We start from the raw sequence: 24,556 nt of genomic DNA, 5'->3' as shown, positions 1-24,556 counted from the left end.
CAGGTCACAGCCTTGCCCTTAGATCGGACTATATGAGCTCCCAGCTCCCTTCCGGGAGGGTAAAAGCTGACGATCACGACCATCAAGTGATCCTGACCGACCCGGTGAATTACACACACACACACACACACACACACACACACACACACACACACACTTCCAGCTGACTCGCCTCGTAATTCCAGTGTAACATTAGAGCTCGTGATGATTTGGGTTGACTGACACACACATGAATAAAAGCAGGTAGAAAAAAAGCAGACACGAACACATCCAAAGGCAAAACAAGTACGATATCTGGTCCAAGTAAATGTTGACCTGTTGATGAGCGGGTTTTTATCACCCTTTGCCTGCGAGTGAGGCCGGCGGGGGTGGGGTGGCGTGAGGGGCCCCGGTGGGATATAAACCTGTACCATTATTTGGGAACATGGCGTGTCTCTGGAGGTGTGAGCCGGCCGCTGGGGAAGGTTGTGTAGGAACGAAGATCTAAAATGACCACTGTCTGTGTCTTCTGTCGTGTTTCCTTGAGATGTGAGTGTCGTGTAAGCAGGAAATGTAATAAACGAAGAATGTATTGCTGCATAAGACAGTATGTATGAGGCATAAAGCAGACGACTTTGAAATGATAATTGGACTTGCAATAATTTCACTGTTGTGAAACATACTGCGTACCTTAGTAAGTTTACTAGTATTTTTTATTTTCGCTTATTGTAACCTAGCGATTATTCTCCTAATATAACTATGTATGTTATCCTAGATGTTATATATATATATATATATATATATATATATATATATATGTAGAGAGAGAGAGAGAGAGAGAGATGCTTTTGTGGATTTCATGTTAAATCTACACACTGCACCCCTGATATTGTGAAAAAATGGCTGTGCGTCATCTGAGTGCATTTTGGAATTGAGTTGTAATTTGTGCGTTGTGGTCCGCAGCTGGTGGTGTCGTCGAGTGGAGGCAGCGCCGTGGGGAGCCCCTGTGAGCCCAGAGACCCGCCCCCCCTCCCAGGTGAGTCACAACCCTTCTTTGCTCCCTGACAGCCCCCATTCCCCCCCCCTTCCCTACTGCCTATCCTTCACATCCTCCACCTCTTCTTCTCTCACCCCCACTGCCCCCCCCCCTCCCCACACCACTCACCGTCCTCATCCTCTCTCCTTCCTCTATGCTTCCTTGTACTAATGCTTTGCCCTACTTTGTGCTGCTGTATCCTACCTGGTCTTTTTTTTTTTTTTTTTTTTTTTTTTTTTTTAGTCATTCAGGACAAAGCAGCTCCTTTGACTCAAATGAAATCGTATTAAGGTAGCAAGAAATACTTAAACACACACACACACACACACACACACACACACACACACACACACACACACACACACACACACACACACACACACGTATAACTTTACCTAATGGGTCCATGGAAAATACGTAGCCTTTTCAGTACGAGGCATCTTTACCAAAATGCATATCATTGAGAGACAGTTAGGAAAAATATATAGTAACCTCACTGACAATACTAACAGTAAATTTTGACCTAACCCTTTTCCTTCCTAATGCATCTCATGTCCTCATACGATTCTTAGTTTTCACAACAATTACCTTTTTTTTTAATATATCCCTCTACCACCAAATTATATTACATGATTTGAGGGTTTTCGAACTGGGGAATTGAAACATAGCCCCCGTTAACCTTTCATCTACATGGGTCCTCTAAACTAGAAATTAAATATTGTGGTTAGTAGAATGCGTAAAATCAGAGTGACGTCCTCGGGCTGCTGGGGCAAAATGAACAGTGCACAGTGACTTATACTCTTGGACACCATCCCTGTTTGCGCTTCTTTCTAGGCTATCTTTTGTTTGTCCAGGCTGGTGCATCCTTCTCTTTGGTTGTTCTTATACCAGACACAAGGACGTATTTTCGTCGGCTTTAGGCTCTTGGGCACATCTTCCTTATATTAATTTATATCAGCATAATGCATGTTGATATACCCATCCCTCGTGAATGATTAACACAATTTGTATCGATGCCAAGAATATAATAAACTGAGGAGTACTAAGGTGTAATACGTAAAATAATGACAAGAGGTGCTGGACAACCTATCAAGCCCACTAAAATTAAGTCAACCGTTCTACCCTGAGCGTTGTTTTACCAGCCCTAATTAGTGTTTAACGTGGTAATTACAGCTTCTCTCGGATATATTTTGTTACGATTATTATATCTGGTAACTTTACTTCTCACCTCCGTCACGAAGGTCAAAGGTTATGTGTTTATATTTTGTATGAAATTTTGCATAAGCGTATATACACTGTAAACCAGTTAATGATGATGATTAACCAGCATAATGACGTTAGTTTCGTAGGTATAATAATGATCGCAACGATACAGTGTGTCATAACCAGTTATTGTAATATCTAAGAGTATGAGATCAGTTATGATGCACTAACACAAACACTAATCATTCTCAAAATATTCTCCCCCATTTCGTCAGGTGGTATGGGCGTGGGCGGGTACGATCTGATGACCTACCAGCGACTAGCCAGCGCCCTGTACGCCCACCCTCCCCACGCCACCCTCGACCCCGCCACGCCCACCTCTATCCCGCCCACCGCACCCACCACCCTCCTCGCCGCCCACGACCCGCTCCTGCACGTAAGTTGAGCCCTCTATCTCAGCCCCTTGGAAGTAACCTGAACTGGGTGCCATCGAGTCTACCTCTCCGCCCACGCTTGGCTGATTTGCCTCTTCCTTTCACCTCCTGCCTTATTTGTGCTCAACCTTCTTTATTTCTTGGTATCTTCTCCTCTGTCTTTGTTATGTATCTTTTCTATTATTTTCTCGATAATATTCTGCTTCTTTTTTTATCATTTCATCAGTCTGTTGTATTTAATTGTTGCCCTTTCGTCAGTAATATTTTTCTTCATTTCTTCACTGAGTTTTTTCCATTCCTTCGTACATGTTCTTTAATCATCACATCTTCATTTTTATCTAACTATTTGCATATATGTCTGTTTTATTTTCTAGCCTCCCTGCAAAATCCTTCCATTTTCTTCTTATTCTTTCCCTCTTTCAATTCACGCTCGTCCCCTTCCTCTTTCATCGCGTCTTTCCTTATTGCCCCCCCTTCATACCTACAGTACTGTATATAAAGTCCACCTGGTGTGTCTGCCGGAGAATATACCCCACCTAAATGAGCATCATCCAAATCCATCCTCGGCGTTCAACCTTGTCTGTATCTCTTCTTTGCTTCATCATCAATAACGCTTCAGCACTCCATTTATTAATCCTTTCAGTATACCGTGACAGCTGTTTTATTTTAACTGTTATTGCCGCCGAACCTTCTTATTTTGCTGTGGGACCACCTCCTGTGCTGAAGAGTTAAGACAAATCAAAGTCCGTCCAGAAATACCCACAACGGGACTCATCCACTTTTTTTTACCCCAAGAGGTATATGTGGTGGAATTGGGGGTAATTTTGCCTATTATAACAGAGCTCTCAGGTTGGTTAACTTACTTCAGGTACTATTATTTCACCTTCAGTCTTCTCCGACCTGACTAGGGAGTCAGACATATTCGACCCTGAAAATAGCCTACACTGTTCGTCGCTGAAGGTTCAACAGTGTTCTCACTTGCAAACTCATGGCTCCACATAAATTATCATTTAGCGCTGATCAGTAATACAGTGCGCATACATATTGTGTTGTGTGTGTGTCCACATTTTACCTCCTCGGACTTCGACGCCAAAAGACGCAGAACGACGAGCTGACAAAGATGGTGTAAATTATAACTGCGTGCGGTCAGTTGTGCACATTTTAGTACCCGATTTCTCCCCAGACATTGGAAACGCTCTCCAGGTCATACCGCTAGGTGGAATGAGCCGAAATTTCGCATGGGCACGCCCGGTATGTGTGTGTGTGTGTGTGTGTGTGTGTTTTAATGAATATGTATGTGTGTACTAGTAAGTTTTGTGTAAATGCGTCTGTGTGTGTGTCCGCGTGTCCCGTTTTCCAACGAACCCAAATCGCGAGACACTGACAAGAGATCCGAGATGTCTGAATGTCCCCAGATCCCTCCTCCTTACCCCAGTGCATTGGCCGGGTCCTTCCCGATACATCGCCACTTTGGAATCAAAATCGCCTTCTACCCCGCCATCACGAACGGCGATAGTGGGGAGAGGAGGGGCTGGGGGTTCCGCGTTATTCGGGACGACTGGGGTTATGGTCGTTTTTACCGTGACGACCTTGTTATCTGACACTGCGGCGGTCCCCTGCGGTCGTCACGCCTTTTGTTTATATTCTCCTTGCCTCCCTTGGCGCCGTAACTGCATAGAGGGGTATCGATTTGTGTGTGTGTGTGTGTGTGTGTGTGTGTTCCGATCTATTTGTTATTTTTTCCATTAGTCGAATTGTTAGAAAGAATCATCTTGTATTCTCTTTAATTTCCTTTGACATCGTAATTGCATTAGGCAGTCCTCGATGTTTACGTTTTTATTTTCCTTTTTTTTTCTGGTATTTTCCCGTATTACTGAGCTGCTGACGTAAATGAAACCATTTTTATTTACTGTACCTTCTCTTTTACCTTCCTTTGTATCGTACCTGCATAGAGGGTCATCTTTTTTCTCTTTCTCTTTGCCGGTTTCATCCTGTGAGTCATATTGCTGAATTATTGATATGACAAGCTCCTGGCGTTTTCTTAATGATGTTTGAGTGTAAGAAAAACAGGAGAAATATTTAAGGGAAAAAAATAAGAAGAAAATAGTAAGCAGTCGTTCCTCTCTTATACCTTATTCGACTACTAATGCCTGAAGTATGGTAAGTGAATAAAATTTTTACAAACGCCTTTTTCTAAGTAAATGACAAAATTTAGTCAAACCTTTTTTCTTCTCCACCCTGAACACAACAAAGGGTTTTCCTGTGTGTACCCCCCGGCCTCTCTCCACCCATTAACCATTAGTAAAAATAACTGAGCAGCACTTGTTGGACGCTGACGCATTTATGTGAGTTGGTGTCGAATTGTCGTGAAATTCTGGCTTAAAGAGCGAGCCTACCCCTCCCCCGCCATGACACCCGTTCTTCTTTCACCACCACCACCATATCCACTCCTTTCACCATCACCACTACCAGCACCGTTTCACCCATTACTATAATTATCTCATTTCTTTTTCTTCCTACGCCTGGGCCACAATATTCATTCTGTTTCTCCTCGATCTTCACCTTTCCCTTTCTCTTCATTTCTGAATCTTATCTTTTACCATCACCATTGCACCCTTTTTCCCCAGCCTTCACCCTGCTCACTACACTGATTCATTCTCCATAGCATCACCACTGGACCCTTTAATCCAACAGTTTAATCACTACAACTTTCTCTTCAATCTCCTCCACCTTTACTAAATCAGCACCATCACTATCAAACCCTCCTTCTTCATCCAGTATTATCAACATCGCTCCATCTTGCTTCATCCTAAACCTACACTGTCACCATCCCCGTTCAGTTTGCTTAACACTGTCACCACCACAACCCTCCTCTCCACTTTCACCAGCACCACTTCACTCTGTCTCTCTTTTCCAGCATCCGTTTTTACTACACCACTTTCAGCACTTACAACCGACATCATTAGCCCCATTCATCTTCACTACGCGCAGTTACCCCACTTTCTCAGCCCAACATCTCTATCGCTCTTCTACACACAGCATCTCCTACTTTTCATCTTTTGCTGTACAGTTTAACCTCACCTTTCCATCTCCATCTAACTCCTCTAGTTCTTTTAATTCTCCACTATAACCATCTTTTTTCGTTACCATCACATCCAGCCTTTCTCATTCTCCAATATTTTATTCCTTAAATGCCTGCCTTCTTCACCACTATGACTACCACCTTCTGTAACCATTATATTATCCCTCTTTTTTCTTTTCTTTTTCATCTCTACCCATTCCCTTCACCATCACTGCCGCCACCTGCACCACATATCCCTACCCAGCATTTTTCCACCCCACCACCTGCCCCCTTATGACCACTACTGTCATCACCACCGCTTTTCCTATCCATTAATTATCATCTCCACCACGTACCACCATCACCACCACCATACCACCACCACACCATCTTTCTACTGTCCTCACCCATCGCTGTATCACCACCACCGCTTTCCCAACCCATTATGTTTATGCTTCCACTATCTGCTCCCTTCACCACAACCCCCTCTATCACCTCCTTTCTCCCTACCCATTATTTTTCCACCCCACCACCTGCCCCTTCACCACCACCATCACGCCCACACGCCCCGCCAACTCACCTTACCCAGGTCGTGTGTCACTGCCCTTGCGTAACTCTGGACCCTATACACTCCTCCCCCCTCCCACACCCTCACAGCCCATACTCACACCCTCACACTCACACCCACACCCTCACAGTCCACACTCTCACAGCCCACACTTTCGCAGCCCACTCATAGCCCACACCCACATCCTCCCAGCTTACGCCTTCACTTCCTACATCCTTATATCCAACACCCTTACAGCCCACGTCTTCACAGGCCACACCTTAACAGCCGTTTCCACAGACTAACAGCTCCACACTCTCACAGTTCACATCATCACAGCTCACATCTTCACAGCGCACACCCACCATCTTCACAGCCCACACCCTCTCAGCAACCACATCCGTAAAGACCACGCCCACATCTTCACAGTCCAAACCTTCAAAGCCAACACCTTCACAGTTAACACCCTTGCAGTCCACATTCATACCTTCACAGCCCATTCCTCCACAACTCTCACCATCACATCACACACTCTTCACAGTCCACAACCCTACAGCATCCTTCACACACAGCACACACCTTCACAGCGTACACCTTTACAAGCCACATCTTCACAGCCTGCTTTTTCAGCCTACCCACCCACACGCGTACCTGCACAACTAATAAATTCACCTTGCATGCTAACACCTTCACAGCCTAGTCACCAACTTCTGTTCTGAGTATGGGCGTTGAGTAGATATTTTATGTGTATGCCATATTATAAGAGAAATTTACCGTTTCATTATGTTACTGCTTTTTTATTTTGTTCGTACTGTTTATTGTTCGATTTCATATAGATTCGGAAAGACTTCTTGTAATGAAAGGGTTACCAAATAACTTCCATTAACTCCTTGATTACCATAACAGCCTTTTTATTTTGTTCGTGTTATCACAGGATTATTTTATTAAGTTTTGGAACGATCCTTCGCCGCATAAAGGGTTAGAATATTGGAGCTTTGTTGGATGGGATATAAATGTTGTACGAGTATATTCCTCCGGGTGGTGATGTGTTGGAATAAGCAGCCTAACCTAACAACGATTTTGCACCAACATTTTTCTTCCAGTGAACAGTGATTGACAATAACAGTAGGTTGAACAGAAGCAATAACAACAGCAACAACAACAGCGGTAATAATAATAATAATAATAATAATAATGATAATAATAAAAACAATAACTGAGTACTAATAATACCGACAGAAACAATGACTTAGAATCAGATTATGGACCGTACTTGTATATTTCCTCTTCATTAATGTTCACCTGATTCTATTCCTTCTAACCAAAACAAAAATATAAATGACAATGATCCAATATCGAATTTATGGACATCAATATTATTCTCCCATTGCATTCATCTTCACCTGACCCAACTACCCAGACCACAGCCACATCATCCCTTTATGAGCGTCTGTAATTGCCAGTAACACTAGTCACAAGAATCAGCCGGCATGCGAGGTCACAGGGCAGGGGTCAAAGGTCAAGCGTGTGGGGGTGGCACTCGGTGTGGGGTGACGAAGAGTGAGAGGCGGAGGGGTAGGGGGTGATAATGGCCTTGGGGAGGAGGGGAGAAGAGTAGTAAGAAGGGGAGAGATGAGAATGAGTGGGAGGGAATTAGTGGGGTTGGGAGGATGGGAGTAACAGGTGAGGGGATAGGGGATAGGGGAAGAAGAGTAATATGAGGGGGAGAGGGGAATAGCAAGTGGGGAAAGTTGAGAGGAGGGCTGGCACTCTCTGTATGATGGTGAGGGGAGAAGGGAGAATGTTGGAGGGGAGAGGAGAAGGAAAATGGAGGTAGTGAAAGAGAAAGAAGACACGGGAAGCAAAGGGGAAGAAGAAGAAGGGGGGGGGGAGGTACGAGAGAGAAATATCAAGGGGGAAATAGAGATGGAAAGAGGGAACCGACATAAAATAGCAAAAAAGAGATAGAAAGGAGAAAAGAAATATGGAAGGGGGTGGGGGAGGAGAAGTGAACCGGGAGAGATAGAGATAAAAGGGGATAGAACGGTAGAATGGCGGAGTGGGGGAGGAATATAGGAAAAAGAGGAGACGGGAGAGAGAGTAAAAGAGGATAAGTGAGTCAAGGAAAGTGTGTGTTGTGTTGCCTCCCTCTTAACACTGTGGGTCAGGTGGCGAAGGAAATATATCTTATGGTGGCTGACCCGGACTAGGAAAGGTCACTGAGGGTCTAAACTGGCATGGAAAATAATGCCTCTGAAATGATGTGCAGTGAAAGTGTAGGCAAAAGCATCTGAAGCGAGATGTGATTTTGCCGTTTCTTTTCCTCCCCTTGCGAGGAGGAGGAGGAGATGAGAGATGGGGAGAAGGAGGAGGAGTAAGAGAAGCAGTAAGAGTAATAGAAAGTATAAGTAGGAGGAGCTATAGTTGCTGAAGAAACATAACAGGAAAAGCTGTAGCACTAGTAAGAACAGTAACAATAGGAAGATCATTAGAAGTTGGAATACGAATACGAGAATCACTAATACAAGACTAGCAGTAGAAGTTTTGGAAGGAGCAGCAGTAGCAGTGATAGTACAAGTAGCAGTAATGGGAAAAGATACAGTAGCAGTGGTGGTAAGAGTAGCAGTAGCAACAGCAGTAACAGCAGAAGGCATCGAGAACCAGAGGACCAACTACGCATGCCTCTTAATTCTGTCCCCGCGTAACAGTGTCAGGTCTTTCTGCTCCCCTGTTTCCTCCCCTACCAACCATTCACTCTCTCTCTCTCTCTCTCTCTCTCTCTCTCTCTCTCTCTCACATACAATGTTTATCTCTCTATCTACCTATCTATTGCCAGACGCCTCAGTCCCTAAGGGGTGGCCAGAAACAAATCGCCTCCATGTCTCCCTGTCCCCAGCCTTTTCACTGCCCTGCTCCCACCTCACTGAAAAATGTAGTCCTTAACCTGTCATAATTTTTACCTGGATTTGAAGACAACAACCCTCATCAGAGCAGAGAGTCACCTGTAAGATCCATGTTCTACCGATCAGATTCCCTTGTGTGTGTGTGTGTGTGTGTGTGTGTGTGTGTGTGTGTGTGTGTGTGTGTGTGTGTGTGTATGCGGCGTGTGTGGGTGCGTGAATGATGCAGGCTCATGACACTATGTACGCCGCCATGCATAGTTTCATCAAACGCGTGTTCACACCTCCACCATCCATGTATATTTATCACTCTCCGCTTCACATGTATATTCCATTGATGGCTCGCCCGATTTAGAGTTTTCCGTGCGTAACGTTTTGGCTGTTACTGTTGCTTCTCTCTCTCTCTCTCTCTCTCTCTCTCTCTCTCTCTCTCTCTCTCTCTCTCTCTCTCTCATCGTTCTAAAATATCGATCCCATTCGTACTTCGGGTTACGGTTCAGATTTGTTATGTGTCTGCCTGTGCTGAGGGGGGTCCTGAGTACTGTTTACTGTTGCCGTGGTTATTGTTACATTACAATATATGGTGGAGGGAATAATGTCATTGCTTTTTAATGACTGACTACATTTCAGTGTTGAAGAGCTATAAATCTGTGTCTTTATCTATATCCCTATCAGTATCTATCAGTCTGTCTATTCATGTACATAGTGTGTGTATGTGTGCCATGATATTAATTTTAAAAGGACGGAAAGGCAAAAGAGTGCTGTATCGCTGCAGAACTGATTAGTAAAACTGATTTTGGTATGTCTGAAATCTATTATTTTATCAGTTTTCATACAGTGTACCGAAGCTGTGTTTATGATACTGCCCTCCTCCAATGAAGAACTGAAAACACGATATATATCCATCTCATCTAGGAAAGCCTTACACTTCTTATTTAAAGTATGAGGTTTTAGAAAGGGTGAAAATGCTAGCTGGGGAATCTGTCCGTCAGAGAACTCAGTAATTTACACATACACAAAAAAAAAAAAGAAAGAAAAGAAATATCATAACAATTTCTCCATTCTTTCTCTCTCTCTCTTGTGTATTTTGGTAAGTATGTAAGCATCTTGGCGAGTGCCTGTTGTGTACATGTCTTTGTGTAAGTATCTGTAGTGTAAGTCTCCCTGTGTAAGTGAATGTATGTGTGTGTGTTTGGTTGTGTACGTGTCTGTCGTTGCGGCGTCACGGCAACACAGACGTTCCTTCAAATCCCTCCACGACCTGTCTCGCTCTTCTCCTCTTGAGTGCCGAGGCCCCAGATCCCTTCAGCGCCTAGGGAATGGCTTTTGGTCTGATCCCTAGTGTAAACCTCGGCTTCTCCTGGCCCGTTAACTGCCCAGCCATCAATATACGACCTAATTGGACCACTTAGAACGACCTCCGGCGGGCGCGCACTCCCTAGTATACCTGAAGAAGAGAGGGACCTTTTTTTTCACCTCCGCCATTTCCCCGGAGTCACTGTGTTTGCCACGCGTCCCATAAATTTCAATAATGCAGAGCCGGAGGGAGTGGGGGGCCTCTCTTGACACCTCCCTCATAATATTCCACCTTCCTTATGTCTTCTAAGTAGTCTCGAATATTCTAAATAGCCCCAAATAGCCTGGAATCACACCCTGTAGCCCCTCAGCAGGAAGGGTGTGAAATCGGAGCGCATTTTTCAGCTCAGCCAGGGACTCACGCGGCGCCTAAACCGTCCCTTGTTGCTAGTTAGCCTCCTCGTCCACATGCTCACCCACGACTCCGGCTTTGTCTTTGATGTTCGGATGCCTTCGCGATTTTGACCCTTCACTCTCCCTCGGTCCTTCTCCCTGTATCCCTCCCTTCCTACCTCTCTCTCTCCCTCATGTTATATCTCTCCATCCCTCCCTGTCTCAGCATCCCCCCGAATCCCTCAACAGTCTCAGCATTCTGACACCACGAGAGAATCCCCTGTTCATTCTCCGTTTCACACACATTCTAGACGCTCAGAAAGAGTGTAGGGCGAGGAGGGGGAAGAAAAAGGAAATATGGTAGAGCCCCAGTCAATATTTCGTTTACATCGCTTCGCAGCCGTGTCATAACTCCGTGGGTTTTTGCTTAACTGGTCATCAATAAAATCATATTAGTTGGATTATCCCTTTATTCTTTCGACACCCTAAATTTGTAGAGGAATTATTGATTAGAACTGTCCATTCTTCTTTGCTTAGGTTCCTACAGTCAGTCTGACAGAAGAGAGAGAGAGAGAGAGAGAGAGAGAGATGACAGGGCCGCTACCACATTTTTACAGTATGGCTTAGTGACACTGTTTGGCACTTGGAAGAAAAACAGCCTTGGCGGGCACATACGCTATCCTTCTCTCTCTCTCTCTCTCTCTCTCTCTCTCTCTCGTCTCCAAGGTGCGCCGCCCCTTCTTCCGTATTAACCCGATCAGAGAGCCTCAAATTGAATCGGCCGTCATTAAAATCCACTTTACCGAAGCGGCAAGGGGGCTTCGTCAGGCATAAAGAAGGAGGAGAGGAGGAGGAGGAGAAGGAGAGAAAGAGTAGGAGGAAGAGGAGGAGGAGAGGGAGGGAAAGAAGGAGGGAGGTTGGCGGATTGTTTATACAGTAGGAAGGCTAAAAAGTGGTAATGGCGGCCGAGAGTGAGTTTTATTGGCCCGTAGACGCTTGTTAGGTGAGGCACGAGAGCGGGTCACGGCGAGAGGGGTGAGGGAGAGAGTGAGAGGAAAGGATGGCTTTATTAACTTTTTTACCATGAGACGCCACTCCTGGACTGAATAAAATCATGTGGCGTTAGAAAAAATATATTTATTATAATTCCTTTCGTCATCATCGAATTAGTGGTTGGTTGGATGCAGTGCGGTGGAGGTTGGATAGAGTGGAAGTGGGTGGGTGACTGACAGGTAATATGGAATGAAGTCAGAGAGATCTCCTGTCCTCAATTATTCTTTCCTGTGGTCGCCTGAATGAAAAGGTAAACACGTGCTCTTACTGAAGTAGAGAACCCTTTGGCCGCAGTACACAAACGACGGACAATTTGGCTTACTGTATATATACCCTCTGTAGCAATAGGAGCTGTATATATAAACACTTTGACTGGGAATTACGAATTTTGCATGTGCTTTGGCAAACCCTTTTGGGATTAAGGCGTCTGGCTAGAAATAGATAGCATTCGTTTCCCGGTAATATCAGATCATATTGTGTAGCTAAGAAGAACACACTCTCTCTCTCTCTCTCTCTCTCTCTCTCTCTCTCTCTCTCTCTCTCTCTCATCAAGAGCGCCTCATTAGCACTTCCTTTAGCGTCGTAAATAATTTTCTTGCTCTCGTGGCCCTATTTTTTATTTCCCTCTCACCCCTCACGCCTTTTAAAGAAGCATGATCTAAATACCAAAATACCGTAAACCGGGGAGGAAACATCGTCAGGGCAGACACAGAAACCTTTTAAAACTTCACGGCGTAAGATTGACCCTATAAATCGTGGTGGTGGTGGTGGTAGAGGAATGGTGGTAGGAGAGGGATGGGGTGGGATGGGAGGCTGGAGTGGTATGAGGGGCTGGTTACACTCCCTGCACTTTCTGCTTACCCCATTCCACCCACTCCTGTTGGTGAGGGATGGTGCTGGCAGAGAGATGAGGAGTGGGGCAAGGATGGATGGGTGGAAGACTGGAGAGAGATGAAGTAGGAGAGAATGGAGTGGTATGGGGGACTGTATACAGTATACACTTTATCTGCTTCAGCCACTCCTATTTTTTTTTTTTTTTTTACGGAGGTGCAGGGGACAGAACAGAGAGGCTGGAGTGGTGTGGGGAACCGGATAAACGCCCTGCCCTTTACGCTTTCATTTCAGTTCCCCCCATTTCTGTGCCTTCAGTTTTGGATGTAAGAGAAATATGGGAGTGGACTGCAGGAGTGGGAAAGTGAGGGATTAAACATGTGCCCTCTCTGCTTCTCCCGCTCCAGTTCCTCCCACTCCCGTGCGTTTGTATTTGGAAGGAGAAGGATCGGGCTGGGCAGGGATGAGAGTGGGAGGAGAGGCTGTAGTGGGATGTGAGACTGTTCATGCACTCTCTCTGCTTCTCCGACTTCACATCCTACTGCTAATGCTGAAGGGGGATGAGAGAGTCTTATCTACTTCCCAACGCCACTTCCCACCCGTATAAGTTCTCTTTTGAAGGGGGAAGAAATGAGTTGGAGAGGAAAGACGGGTCGTAGTATGTCCATCGGCTTCCCCCACTCACGTATGATGGAGGTGGGGGAAGATTAAGTCACTCCCCTTCCCCATTTCCCACTCATGTACGCCCATATTTGGAGGGGGAGAGAGGAACTACTGAAAGAGAGGGACAGGGGTTCTATTCCTCTACTCCCATTTCAACTTGCAGATTTATTTATGGGGAAAGAGGAGGGGGAAAGAGAGGGAAAAGCGCTTGTAGTGTGGACTAAACATAAACCTCCATCAGTCATTTCCACTACATATTTAGAAAAGAGGGAGAGGGGTTGGAGGTTGGAGTGGGATTGAATGCATCGCGTATACTCTTCCACTCGCTCCAGTACTAGCTTCCACCACTTGTCTCACTCATATTTTGCTCTCCTTCTTTCACATCCCCACTAACACTGTGTCATTTTAGCCGATGATTATTTCATTTTTACTCCTTTCCACTCACATTGTTCCATAAGACTGTCAAGATCGTCTCCACCTGTGCTCACAGTCTTACTTATACTCACTCAAATTTACTCAGTTCCTCCAGTCTGCCTACAGACCCACTCAAATCTACGCGCAGGTGCACTCAAATATACTCGCAAAATCATTCAAATATAATCACACTCTTACTTAATAGGACAGACGCCACATGTGACGGGAAAGGGAGGAGTGTCATAGTTGAGGGAAAGGTGCCAAAGTGGAGGGAGAAGAGATCAGTGACACGGTGGAGGGAGAAGTGTTATAATGGAATGAGGAGAGAGCAGTGTCAAAGTGAAGGGAGAAGTGGCACAGTGAAGAGAGGAGGGAAGAGTGCCACAGTGGAGGGAAGAGGGAGGGTACAGGGGAGGGGTAGAGTGCCACAAAGAGGATCCGAAGGTGCCATTGTTGGCATTCCTTTCAGCCTTGTTAGCCACCGAAGGCGATAAGTCGTGAGGGAGAGATGGAGGGAGAGTGAGGAGGTGGGAGAGAGGCGTGACGAGAGGAATGTAGGGAAGGAGAGAAGTGTGGAGAGGCGGAACAAAGTCTTACAACAGGTTATTGACTGGAGAAGGGTAAAGAAGTATGGAGTGTAAAATAAGAAAAATTAATATTTATAGTACTTGGGCCTCACATAAGCACCATAAAATATGAACATGGTAAATTACTGCACCTATAAAGTTGGAAAGGTTTACTTCTGTGGTGGGCTTCACAGTTCCTTTACAAAAAGTTTAATGTAGTTTTAAGAAGTAGCATGTGTAGGTGCGTTTTTGAGCATTATGAATTATATGCATACATATATATATATATATATATATATATATATATATATATATATGTGTGTGTGTGTGTGTGTGTGTGTGTGTGTGTGTGTGTGTGTGTGTGTGTGTGTGTGTGTGTGTGCAAAAAAAAAAAATCACGACGAGTATGATCTCTTTTATGATGCACCTAAAACATTGTGTCTAGTCAAAATCACGCCTAATAACGTGGTGCTGCACTGTTACCCGGCAATTCTGTACGGATTTCTTTTGGCTGGAACTAAACCTACCAGGGATGGTTGAAAACCGTGGAATTTTAGATAATAATGGGAGAGAGAGAGAGAGAGAGAGAGAGAGAGAGAGAGAACGTGAGACGTGAGCGAGTAAATGAGTATACTGAAAATCGGGTGCTAGAAGAGAGCAAGAGAATAAAGGGTAATAAAAGCGAAGGAGGCGTTGGAGTGAAGTGAGCAAAAGGAGGGAGAAGTGTAAACTGAGAAAGCAAGTACGGGGCGAGAGTGATTGTGGGTGTGAGTGGTGAGGGTGAGTGTGCGTGTGAGAGTGAGGGACAGACACGTAAATGAGTATGTGAGAGGTGTGATAAATGAAGAATTGAGGTAGTGAAAGGTGAGTAAGCTACAGTGAATAAGGGCGTAAGAGGTGAGGTGATAATTTAAGAGGTGAGTTAGTGGGGGAAAAGTAAGCTGAGCTAGAGAATATTTGTAAGAGGTGATGAGTGAGGCGTGGAGTATGCGAGAAGTTGGTGAGTGAGAAGGTAAGGATCTGAGAATATGGGAATAGAGGAACAAGAAATGAGTGAGTGTGTGACGGAGCGAAGTAAAAGAGGATTTGAGGGGACAAGGAAGTGAACGAGTGAGAATGTACTGAGAACATGAAAGTGGAAGTATGAGAAGTGAGTGAGTGAGTGTACGAGAGAGCGAGGTGACGCAGGACCTGAGACAGCAAGAAAGTTAGTGAGTGAGAATATGTGCGAGATGGAAGGTGAGAGAATGAGGGTGAGTGAGGGTGGTCTGAGTCAGAGGAACTGATTTGAGAGTGAAGGGATGAAGTGAGTGAATATGAGGCTGCCAGAAGAAAGAAGATCTGAGGGAGTGGGCAAGTGAGAGTTTGAGAATCCGTGGGAGGTTAGGGGGAGAGAGAGAGAGAGAGAGAGAGAGAGAGGGAGCGAGTGCGTGCCAGAGTAAGACTTGTAGAATCAGAGGGAAGCGTATGTGAGACGATAAGTGTAAGAGAACCAGATGAAAGAAGATCCAAGTGAGTGAGAAGATGAAGGTTTTAATGTCGGTGCGAAATGAGAGGCGTGAGGTGAGACTGGAATGAGAGGGAGAACGAAGTAACGTTATTATTTTTTCTTATATCAAGGCTAGTATTTTTTTCTCTCACACCTCATTTCAGTTACATGAGCTCAGGACGGTAAGTAAAAAATTAAGTGGACAGTGGACACGCAATGTTTGTTTTTGTATACAGTATTAGTTATCTCATTGCAGAAGATCAACTTTTTTCTTCTTAAAAAAATGGGTTAACTTGAGAAGTGAGCATGAGAGCGCCACACGAATGAGGATCTAGAGGAGTGAAAAAGTGAGAGTTGAGGATGAGTGAAGATGAAAAGAGTGTGAGGATTGGGGGATGAAAACTGAGTATGAGGGAGCCTGTCGAATGAGGATCCAAAGCAATAAGATAGTGAGATATAATGGAAGAGTGGGTGATGGTGCAGTAAGTACATGTTAGAGAGTAAAAGTGTGAGAATCTGAGAAAGTGAGAAAGTGAAAGGTTAGAGGTGAGGGCGTGAGGGTGGGGTGAGTGAGGGGGCGGGTGTGGGGCCATAACTCAGGAGGGAGGGGAGCAGGGCGGCAGGTGGACACAAGTCGCCCACATGTTCCTCTCCGCCGTGGGATTCCAACACCAGACTTCTTGTTTCAGGGGCGCCCTTCTCACCCGTCCTACTTCTTCAGTTCTGGGACACTGGATCAGGTCTCTGCACCGAGTTAGATTTGTGCACTGAGTTGAGCCTGTGCACTGAGTTGAGCCTGAGCACTGAGTTGAGATTGTATGCTGACTTGAACCTGTGCACTGAGTTGACTTTGAACCTGTATGATGAGCTGAGTCCGTGTGCGGTTTTCAGCCACTTTAGTAATTTTCAAGAGATTTTTATACATTTTAGCGAATATCTGGAGAATTTAATAGTGTTTTTGCGATACTCTAGAGATTTTTCTGTAATTTAGCAATTTTCAAGAACAATTTTGCTACTTTTTCCATAATTTGTTCTTATTTTTATTTTATTTAGTGACATTCTATTGTTTTTTAGTGCAATTTTAGAGATATTTGTGATTCTGGATTAGGCTACACCATAGCCTGTGGTGTGGACTGGACATGGGCGCCTTGGTTCCCCAGGTCCTCCCAAGAGAGTTTTTATCGTTCTTTGTCAGCGGGTGTGGCAGCCGCTTCTGTCAGACCGAGACCCCTATCGTCATTGGTAGACTCTCTTACATCTTTTCCTCAGTCACTTATTTTGCATGTTATACTTCGATAGTTCATACCATCATCATCATCATCATCATCATCATTGCGACTTCTTTTTCCCACCCAAGGATGAGGTGAGGCATTATCGACACGGTTTGCCTCAGTAAATTAAAGGAGGATAAAAAGGTGTTAAGTAAACAATAAATCACCATTCTCGTCTGTTCAGGAGGTGTTCTCGTACCTCTTCCATAGCGATTTATTATCCATATCTTGCTTTATTATTCTTTTATGTGCTGTTTGGATCCGCCTAACACCGATACAGTTTGCATCATTAACATAAGAACATCGACAGAGGCAGAAATAAATTGGTAAGGAAGAGGTGACAGGGAGCAAAGGTCATATTGTTTTAGACCTAGGAGGCTTTAGAGCACCTTTTCCATACGGGTATATTGTACTTACTCTACCTTTGTACTTGTTTGTTAGTCATGTAAAAGAGATGATTAACGTGATTACTGGTATGGGAGAGGTAAGTATATCATCCCCATGATATCACTTGCCATCTGTTATACGATTTTTTTCCCTAGCTTTAGAGAGTTTTTCATACTGCTGTTATGGGAAGCTTTCATTAACTCCTGCAGCAAAAGGGGGTCTTCCTTAAGTACCTTCATTTTTCCGAAGAAGTTATAATTCTGCTTCTAGTATTAAAATTGTCATCAATCAACCTTGAATTATGCTCTGCATTAAGAGAGTAACGCTAGAATATGATGCCAGTAACAAAGAATTCTGCCAGTTAGTTACGCGATATAAATTACCAAAGAATGTCACTCCGGGTCAAGTTCAGGAGAAAGGAGTATTACTGAGGAGAATACGTCCACGAGTGTTAGAGTAAGTGGCGGCTCCTCCCGACTCTCGAGACACGGGGACATCTTTCATGAGGCATCGGCCGCTTTGTCTCCCCGGCTTTGTCTGTGTGGTGGTGGCGGAGTTTCGTGTGAATTGCTTAGTGGGCGATTTTTTACGATGGTGAGTGGCACGAAGGGGCTGTTTGGCGCCGTGTCCCGTTTGATCAGTGCCTTTTGTCTGACTGACGCGGCAGATATTCTGAGTAAGATTGACGTGCTAACCCTTCTCTCTATATTACTGGCCGTCTACGTGATTGATTTATTGATGATTTATTGACAATTTGACTAAATGCACATGGGAAACACGAATATGACTTTCGGCGAGTCTCTTAATTTGTCGAGCAATTTGTTACTGTCTAAGACAGTCTTAACCTGCACATTGGTGTGGTTTTCCCTGTGTTGCTTTAAGACGTTTAGCATTAGCCAAAATAAAATTCTTAAGTGTACCTCGACAACTGAAACTGTTAAGAAAACTGAGTTACTCTTTTCTCATAATATGACGCACTGATAATATGCTCAGGACTAATAATATACGATACATAAGACAGATTTGAGATTACCGCATAATGATAACGAGGCAGATGGAAACGTCCCAGTTCCACTCAGCCATATTAAGTGATTTGATATGATTTCCACCACTGGGCCGCAGCGAAAAGCTTAAACGAAAATCAGAGAGAAAAACAGAGAAAAACAGGAAAACACTGAGCACAGACCACCCAGTTTCAATAACCTTCGTGTTCAGCAGGCGGGGTAGCGGTGGGGTGAACATTTGGGGTCGTTCCGGGAGCCAACAGACCTGAGGTGCGAGACAAGATGCTCCCTAACACCGGCTGTCTCTGTCCTCTTGGAAATTATACGCTGCTCTGGATCTTAGAGTTATGGTGCCCAGGATCCGACTTTCGGCTCTATGGTCCTCCTCCCTAAGACTCCTATTGCCGTGCTGGCGAGGGTGCCGCTGGGTGCGTTTGTCAAGCCTCGCGGAGAAAAATCGCAAATCACGTCGCAAATATCAGGATTCGCGATTGATCTTGGTGGTGTTGAGGGTGTGTGTGAGGGGGGTGGGGGGAGACTGAGAGAGAAAGAGAGAGATCAGGTGACACGTGTAATGTTACCTATAGAGTCACGAAGGTTCTAAGAATTACCAGAATAAATAATACCGCTGTGGATAGAAAAAAAGAGGGGGGGGGGAAATACATTGAAGGCGAGCACGGTCAGTATTTCAGTATCCTAAATAACACATGTAGACTGCTATTGCCTGTAGGGTCACGAGGGTTCAGAAAGTTACTAAAACATAATTTCTCTGAGGTTAGAAGGAAAATAAGGAAAACAATATATTCGAGGCAGGCAATTCAGTGTTCTGTATCCCAAAGGACGTATGTTGTAATGCCAGTACAGTCACGAAGGTCCTACAGATTATACGAACATTATTCCTTTAAGGTTTGGAATAAAATGGAAAAATATATTGAGGTGAGCCAGTTCAATTTTTTTTTATATTCCGTCACCCTCCCTTTCGTTCTCCAACAAATCACTTTAAAATATTCATAAGCCCGCAGGATATACAGCGCACATGTATCCGCACACGTTTTCTCCCCCATCCATGTATACCGAATCCATGGGTGAAAAAAATCGCTCTGAATTGAACAGCACCGTCAGGTTAGCAATGCATTAGCCGTTGTGAAAAAATATGTGTAGGTGAAAGTGGTCAACCAGCGATGTGAAATATTGACTCCCTCAACCAGAATGTCACCCGCTGCAAAGTCTGAAATGTTTGACGGTGGTAGAGTCGTGCACAAAAGAAAGAAATGGGCGAGCAAAAGAAAAAAAATGGGGGGAGGGTGGGAGGGAAAAAAAAAAAAAAATAGGGTCGACCGATAGAAAAAAGTCTTGTGTCACGAAGCCTGGACATCGACACGGAGGTCAGGGTGGGAGAGAGAGACGGGTGAGCAGAGAAAGTAAACAGTAGAAGGGAGCTGGGGAGGCGAGTGACAGCAGACAGGAGGGTGGAGAAGGGCTGTACAGGGTGGGGGGAGATATAGGAGGGGAAGGCGTATGGAGGGGTGGTAGGAGGGGTAGGAGAAGGTGACAGGAGGGGTAAAAGGGTGAGAGTATTATGGAAGAGGCATGAGGCGACAGAGACAGCGTAGAGTTAGAAGTGACGGCTTTGGAATGAGAGTAGAAGACAAAGGCCTGTTTTTTGTGGTCATAGGATGCCCCTGTACACTTTTTTTTTTTAGATTTGTTTCGTACATAACTCACTAGTGTTTTCTTTTGTGTTGTTCGTATATTATCTTTCTTTTTATTGATATGGTTTGCATAACGAAGCGTACCGTGGAATGCAGCCGTGTCATATGCAGAAACAGTTTGATAAGAAAAAGATACTGGAGAGCCTTATAGACTGCAACCAACAGAGATGACAACAGACAGCAGAGGAAACAGAAGGAGGTACACAAGACAGCGAGAACGTAGGTGACAGAGGACAGTAAAGTGGCGGGAGTAGACAAGAAAACGATCAGGTGAACAAGAGACTTACATGAAAACAAGGAGTCGGTAATGCAGTCGACTAAAGAAAGAAAAAGATAGCATGAGAGACAGTGGCGGGATACTGGTAATACGTCAGACAATATCAGTAGCGGATGGTACAACAGAAAACAGTAGGAAACGGGTATTGCAGCAGACAACAGTGATGATATGGAATTTGGTGAGTATTAGAAGACAGAAAAAATACACTACCAGGAGAAGCAGCGATCGAGAGAACTGCACGTGTCACCTGTACTACGTCGCAATCAGAGCAGTTGCAGGCATCATTACAAAACTGATATCACCACTAAGCTATCATCACAACTGTCACCGCGAAATCGTCACTGCCACCACCTAATTACAGTCATCGCTGACGCCATATGATTATCTCCAACACCACCGCCACCACCTCCACCACACAGTCACTACCACAACAGTCACCATCACAGTTAATGTCGTAGCAGCCACCACCACCAGTCACCACCACCGACAAAAGTCATCACTATAACAAAATCACCACAACAGTACAGTCACTACTACCAACACACAGTCACCACCATAACAAACCCCAACACACAGTCACCACCACCACCACAGCAACAATCACACAATCACCACCACAGCTACAAAACATTCACCTTCCAAAAAATCGTCATGCCCACACAGTCGTCACCACCACACCACAGTGGCCACCACCACCACCACATAGACACTACTGGCACTTCCATCATCATTATTACCATCACCAAGAACACTACCATACCATTACCACCTTCACCACCAAGTCATCACCAACAGTAACCCCACCATTGTCATCACCATCACCATCAACAGTCACCACCCCCACTACCACCAGTCACCACCCCCACTACCACCACCACCACCACTACCACCACCACCACCACCACCGCCGCAACACAGTCACCAGCATCACAGTCACCACCACCACTGCTACCACTACAAAGTCATCACCACCACCACTGCTACCACTACAAAGTCATCACCACCACCACTGCTACCACTACAAAGTCATCACCACCACCACACAGTCACCACCACCATCACCACCACCACACCATCACCACCACCACGGGGCTGCAACAACAAAATGGGTAATGTAATCTCAGTCGTATGCCATTAATTAGCGCCACACAACACTAATGGAAGCAATTTCATTTTATTTCACCCCAGCTCACATTCTCTCGCTCCACCTCCCCTCTCCTCATACCCCTTCCCTCTCCCATACCACTGACATCCCCCGACCTCCCATCCTCTCCCATCCTTGACCTCACTCTCCTCTTCAATTCCCCTTTCCCCTAATTTTTTCCCATTTTTTCTACTATCCCTTCCTCATCCTCGGCCTCTACAGTAATTCGAGTTTCCTTTCCTATCACTTTCTAACATAATTATCCTGCCATATTAACACTTCCATCCACCGAAGGTTATTTGCATATTATATTTATTATCCACATTCGTCAGTTAATTTTTTTATCTAACCCACACTGTTTCCATATTTACTCCCATATATATCCACTTCTTGTTTCCCTCTTTCCTCATATCCCCCACCTATTTCATCCACTTCAAAAATTCCTCTGTTGACCTCTAAAACACTCCCATTTATACTCATCATAAACCGCATCTACTCATCAGCTTCCTTATTCGTGTAGAGAGTTTTTTCTAATTCACCCAAGGATCCATGCTACATATCCAATACCAATTCCCACTTAAATTCCTCCAATACCTTCATTCAGGTACGAACAATCTCTTTCAATAGCCCGTGTTCCATCCACTGCTTATCCACTCAGATCACCGTATAATCCACATGCTCTCCTCCCTTTCATGTGACTAGACCACTTCCACCTTCACCTATACTCCCCCTCCACTCCCTTCCAGGCCTTCCATTCAAGCCCACATGATTCCACTTTTTCCACCTACACTGATACCCCCCTCATCTCCACCCTCACCCTCCATCGTACTCTGGGAAACCACCGTAAACACCAAGACCCAGCAAAAATATAAACAATACCCATCGACCAGGCAGGCAAACACAATCCTATCCCATTGCAAAAACATCTATTCCCTCCCTCTCTCTCCCCTTCCCCCATCTCGCGCCGCTGGATAGACCGGCCCGCTTTATCCTTGAAATATGCCCTCACTTGTGAAGCTCATAACCAATAGAGTCGCATATACAGCAACTCTAGGCGAAGTGATATCCAATATTCAAATGTCCGATAGGTTCCAAATGGAGCTTTACAATGGCAAATATATTGTTTCCACATGTCGCCGCGCGCTCGAAAATGGCCCCGACATATGTTTGGCCAATTGGAAAAGTTTAAAATTGTGAAGTAACATGGATATAAATCTCTGGAAGCAATAACGTACTGGGAGCGAGGAGGAGAGGATCACCCCCTCGTCCTCACCCCTCCGTCTCTCCCCATCACTCCCTCCAGCCACATCCCCCCTCCCTCTCACTGTTTCTCTCCCACTCTCCAGCCTCCATATTCCCCACCCCACCCCCACCTTCTCCCCAACCTTTATAGCTTTCACATTCTCCCCACCCATCCCGCTGTTGTGCCCTCAATTCAGTGTCTCCCTCCAGCCTAACCCATTACATCCATCCCTACCCTCACACCCTCTTCACCCCACGTCCAATGTACCTTTTCTCTTCCTCAGCAGCATCTTTATACTTCTTTTCTACTTCTGACCTCTCCAGTACTTACATCCATTCCTTTTGCTGGCATCGTTTTTTTTCTCTCTCTCTCTCTCTCTCTCTCTCTCTCTCTCTCTCTCTCTCTCTCTCTCCACTGGAGCCCAGCTACAAGTGTTACTCTCATATTTATGTTACTCTATGAGTGTTTATTGTTGCCGTGCTTCCTCATTTATTGTTGTATTTGTTCTTGCATCCATTATTTCTGCGTTCCTCCTCCAACTGGGTGAGCCTGTGTGTCGCCGCGGCCATCACAGTGTAGTCTTGGGCTAAGGACAGTGACAGAGCCAACAGCTTTTGTAACTGCATGTACTTATTAGATCAGTAAATGACTTTTTATTCATATCCTACACATTTATAAAGACGGACAGTCTTCCCAAACGACGAACTGGTTCTGAGCTTCGAATGTTAGATTTCAGCAGGAAAAATCCAATGTAGATTTATGGACGAATGAGATTATATATACATATATATATATATATATATATATATATATATATATATATATTTTTTTTTTTTTTTTTTTTTTTTTTTTCGACAGAAACAAATATATATATATATATATATATATATATATATATATATATATATATATATATATATATTTTTTCTCGACAGAACCAAAGGCAGAAAGCTTAAAAATGTTGTCCTTCAGTAAGGAAATTGAACGAAAAGAAAGCTATAATAATAATTCGTTCATTTTGAGATGTCACACACACACACACACACACACACACACACACACACACACACACACACACACACACACACACACACACACACACACACACACACACACACACACACACACACACACACACACACACACACACACACACACACACACACAAGTATTTGTTGCTAATAGGGCAATGTGGATTCTGAAGGAGACATTGCTTCGATCCCTTGTCTCGTTGAGGAAAGAAATGTAAAAAAAGAAAAATTCCCAGACCCATCTTTAAAGTTCGTCACCAGTGTTTAGATAGTTTTGTTACCCAGGTTTAAGAATGTCTCCTAATTAAGGCCACTTGTTTATCCTCCATTTTATTGCAACTCAATTTCCCAGGCAATACAACTATCAGAATCGGTCAAAAGCTGCGCCGCCACCTCTGTACCCACGGCGCTCCTGACAGCTTGGCCATAAATATTTCGGCGCCTGTATCCCTGACAGCAACGACACCAAAGGCAGTATAAAAAATTTGAGAACTTCAGCATCAGTCACTAGCAGGAAAACAGTGGCAGAGACGATAGCCCGAGCAGTCTGGCCGGCCCGGAAAGTTATATATGACCTTTGACTTTGATGCGACAACAACACTAAGAGAAAACAATGCTTGGA

At 44.6% G+C, this 24,556-nt stretch overlaps 1 protein-coding gene across 1 annotated transcript in view; it reads left to right on the top strand.

Moving 5' to 3' along the window:
• The first annotated feature begins 424 nt into the window (after nucleotides 1-424).
• LOC145412977 (uncharacterized) overlaps nucleotides 425-24,556 on the top strand; it is a 71,616-nt gene continuing 47,484 nt past the window's right edge. The window contains exons 1-3 of the mRNA XM_080282800.1: nucleotides 425-469; nucleotides 943-1,015; nucleotides 2,494-2,654. Coding sequence (XP_080138926.1) covers nucleotides 425-469; nucleotides 943-1,015; nucleotides 2,494-2,654 — 279 coding nt within the window. The remainder of the gene's footprint in view (nucleotides 470-942; nucleotides 1,016-2,493; nucleotides 2,655-24,556) is intronic.

This window comes from Coenobita brevimanus, chromosome 94, assembly GCF_032717465.1.
Source record: "Coenobita brevimanus isolate Jiangsu-jjx chromosome 94, ASM3271746v2, whole genome shotgun sequence".
Taxonomy (NCBI): Eukaryota; Metazoa; Arthropoda; class Malacostraca; order Decapoda; family Coenobitidae; genus Coenobita; species Coenobita brevimanus.
The sequence above is the reverse complement of the archived record's forward strand: the minus strand, read 5'-3'. Positions and strand labels throughout refer to the sequence as shown.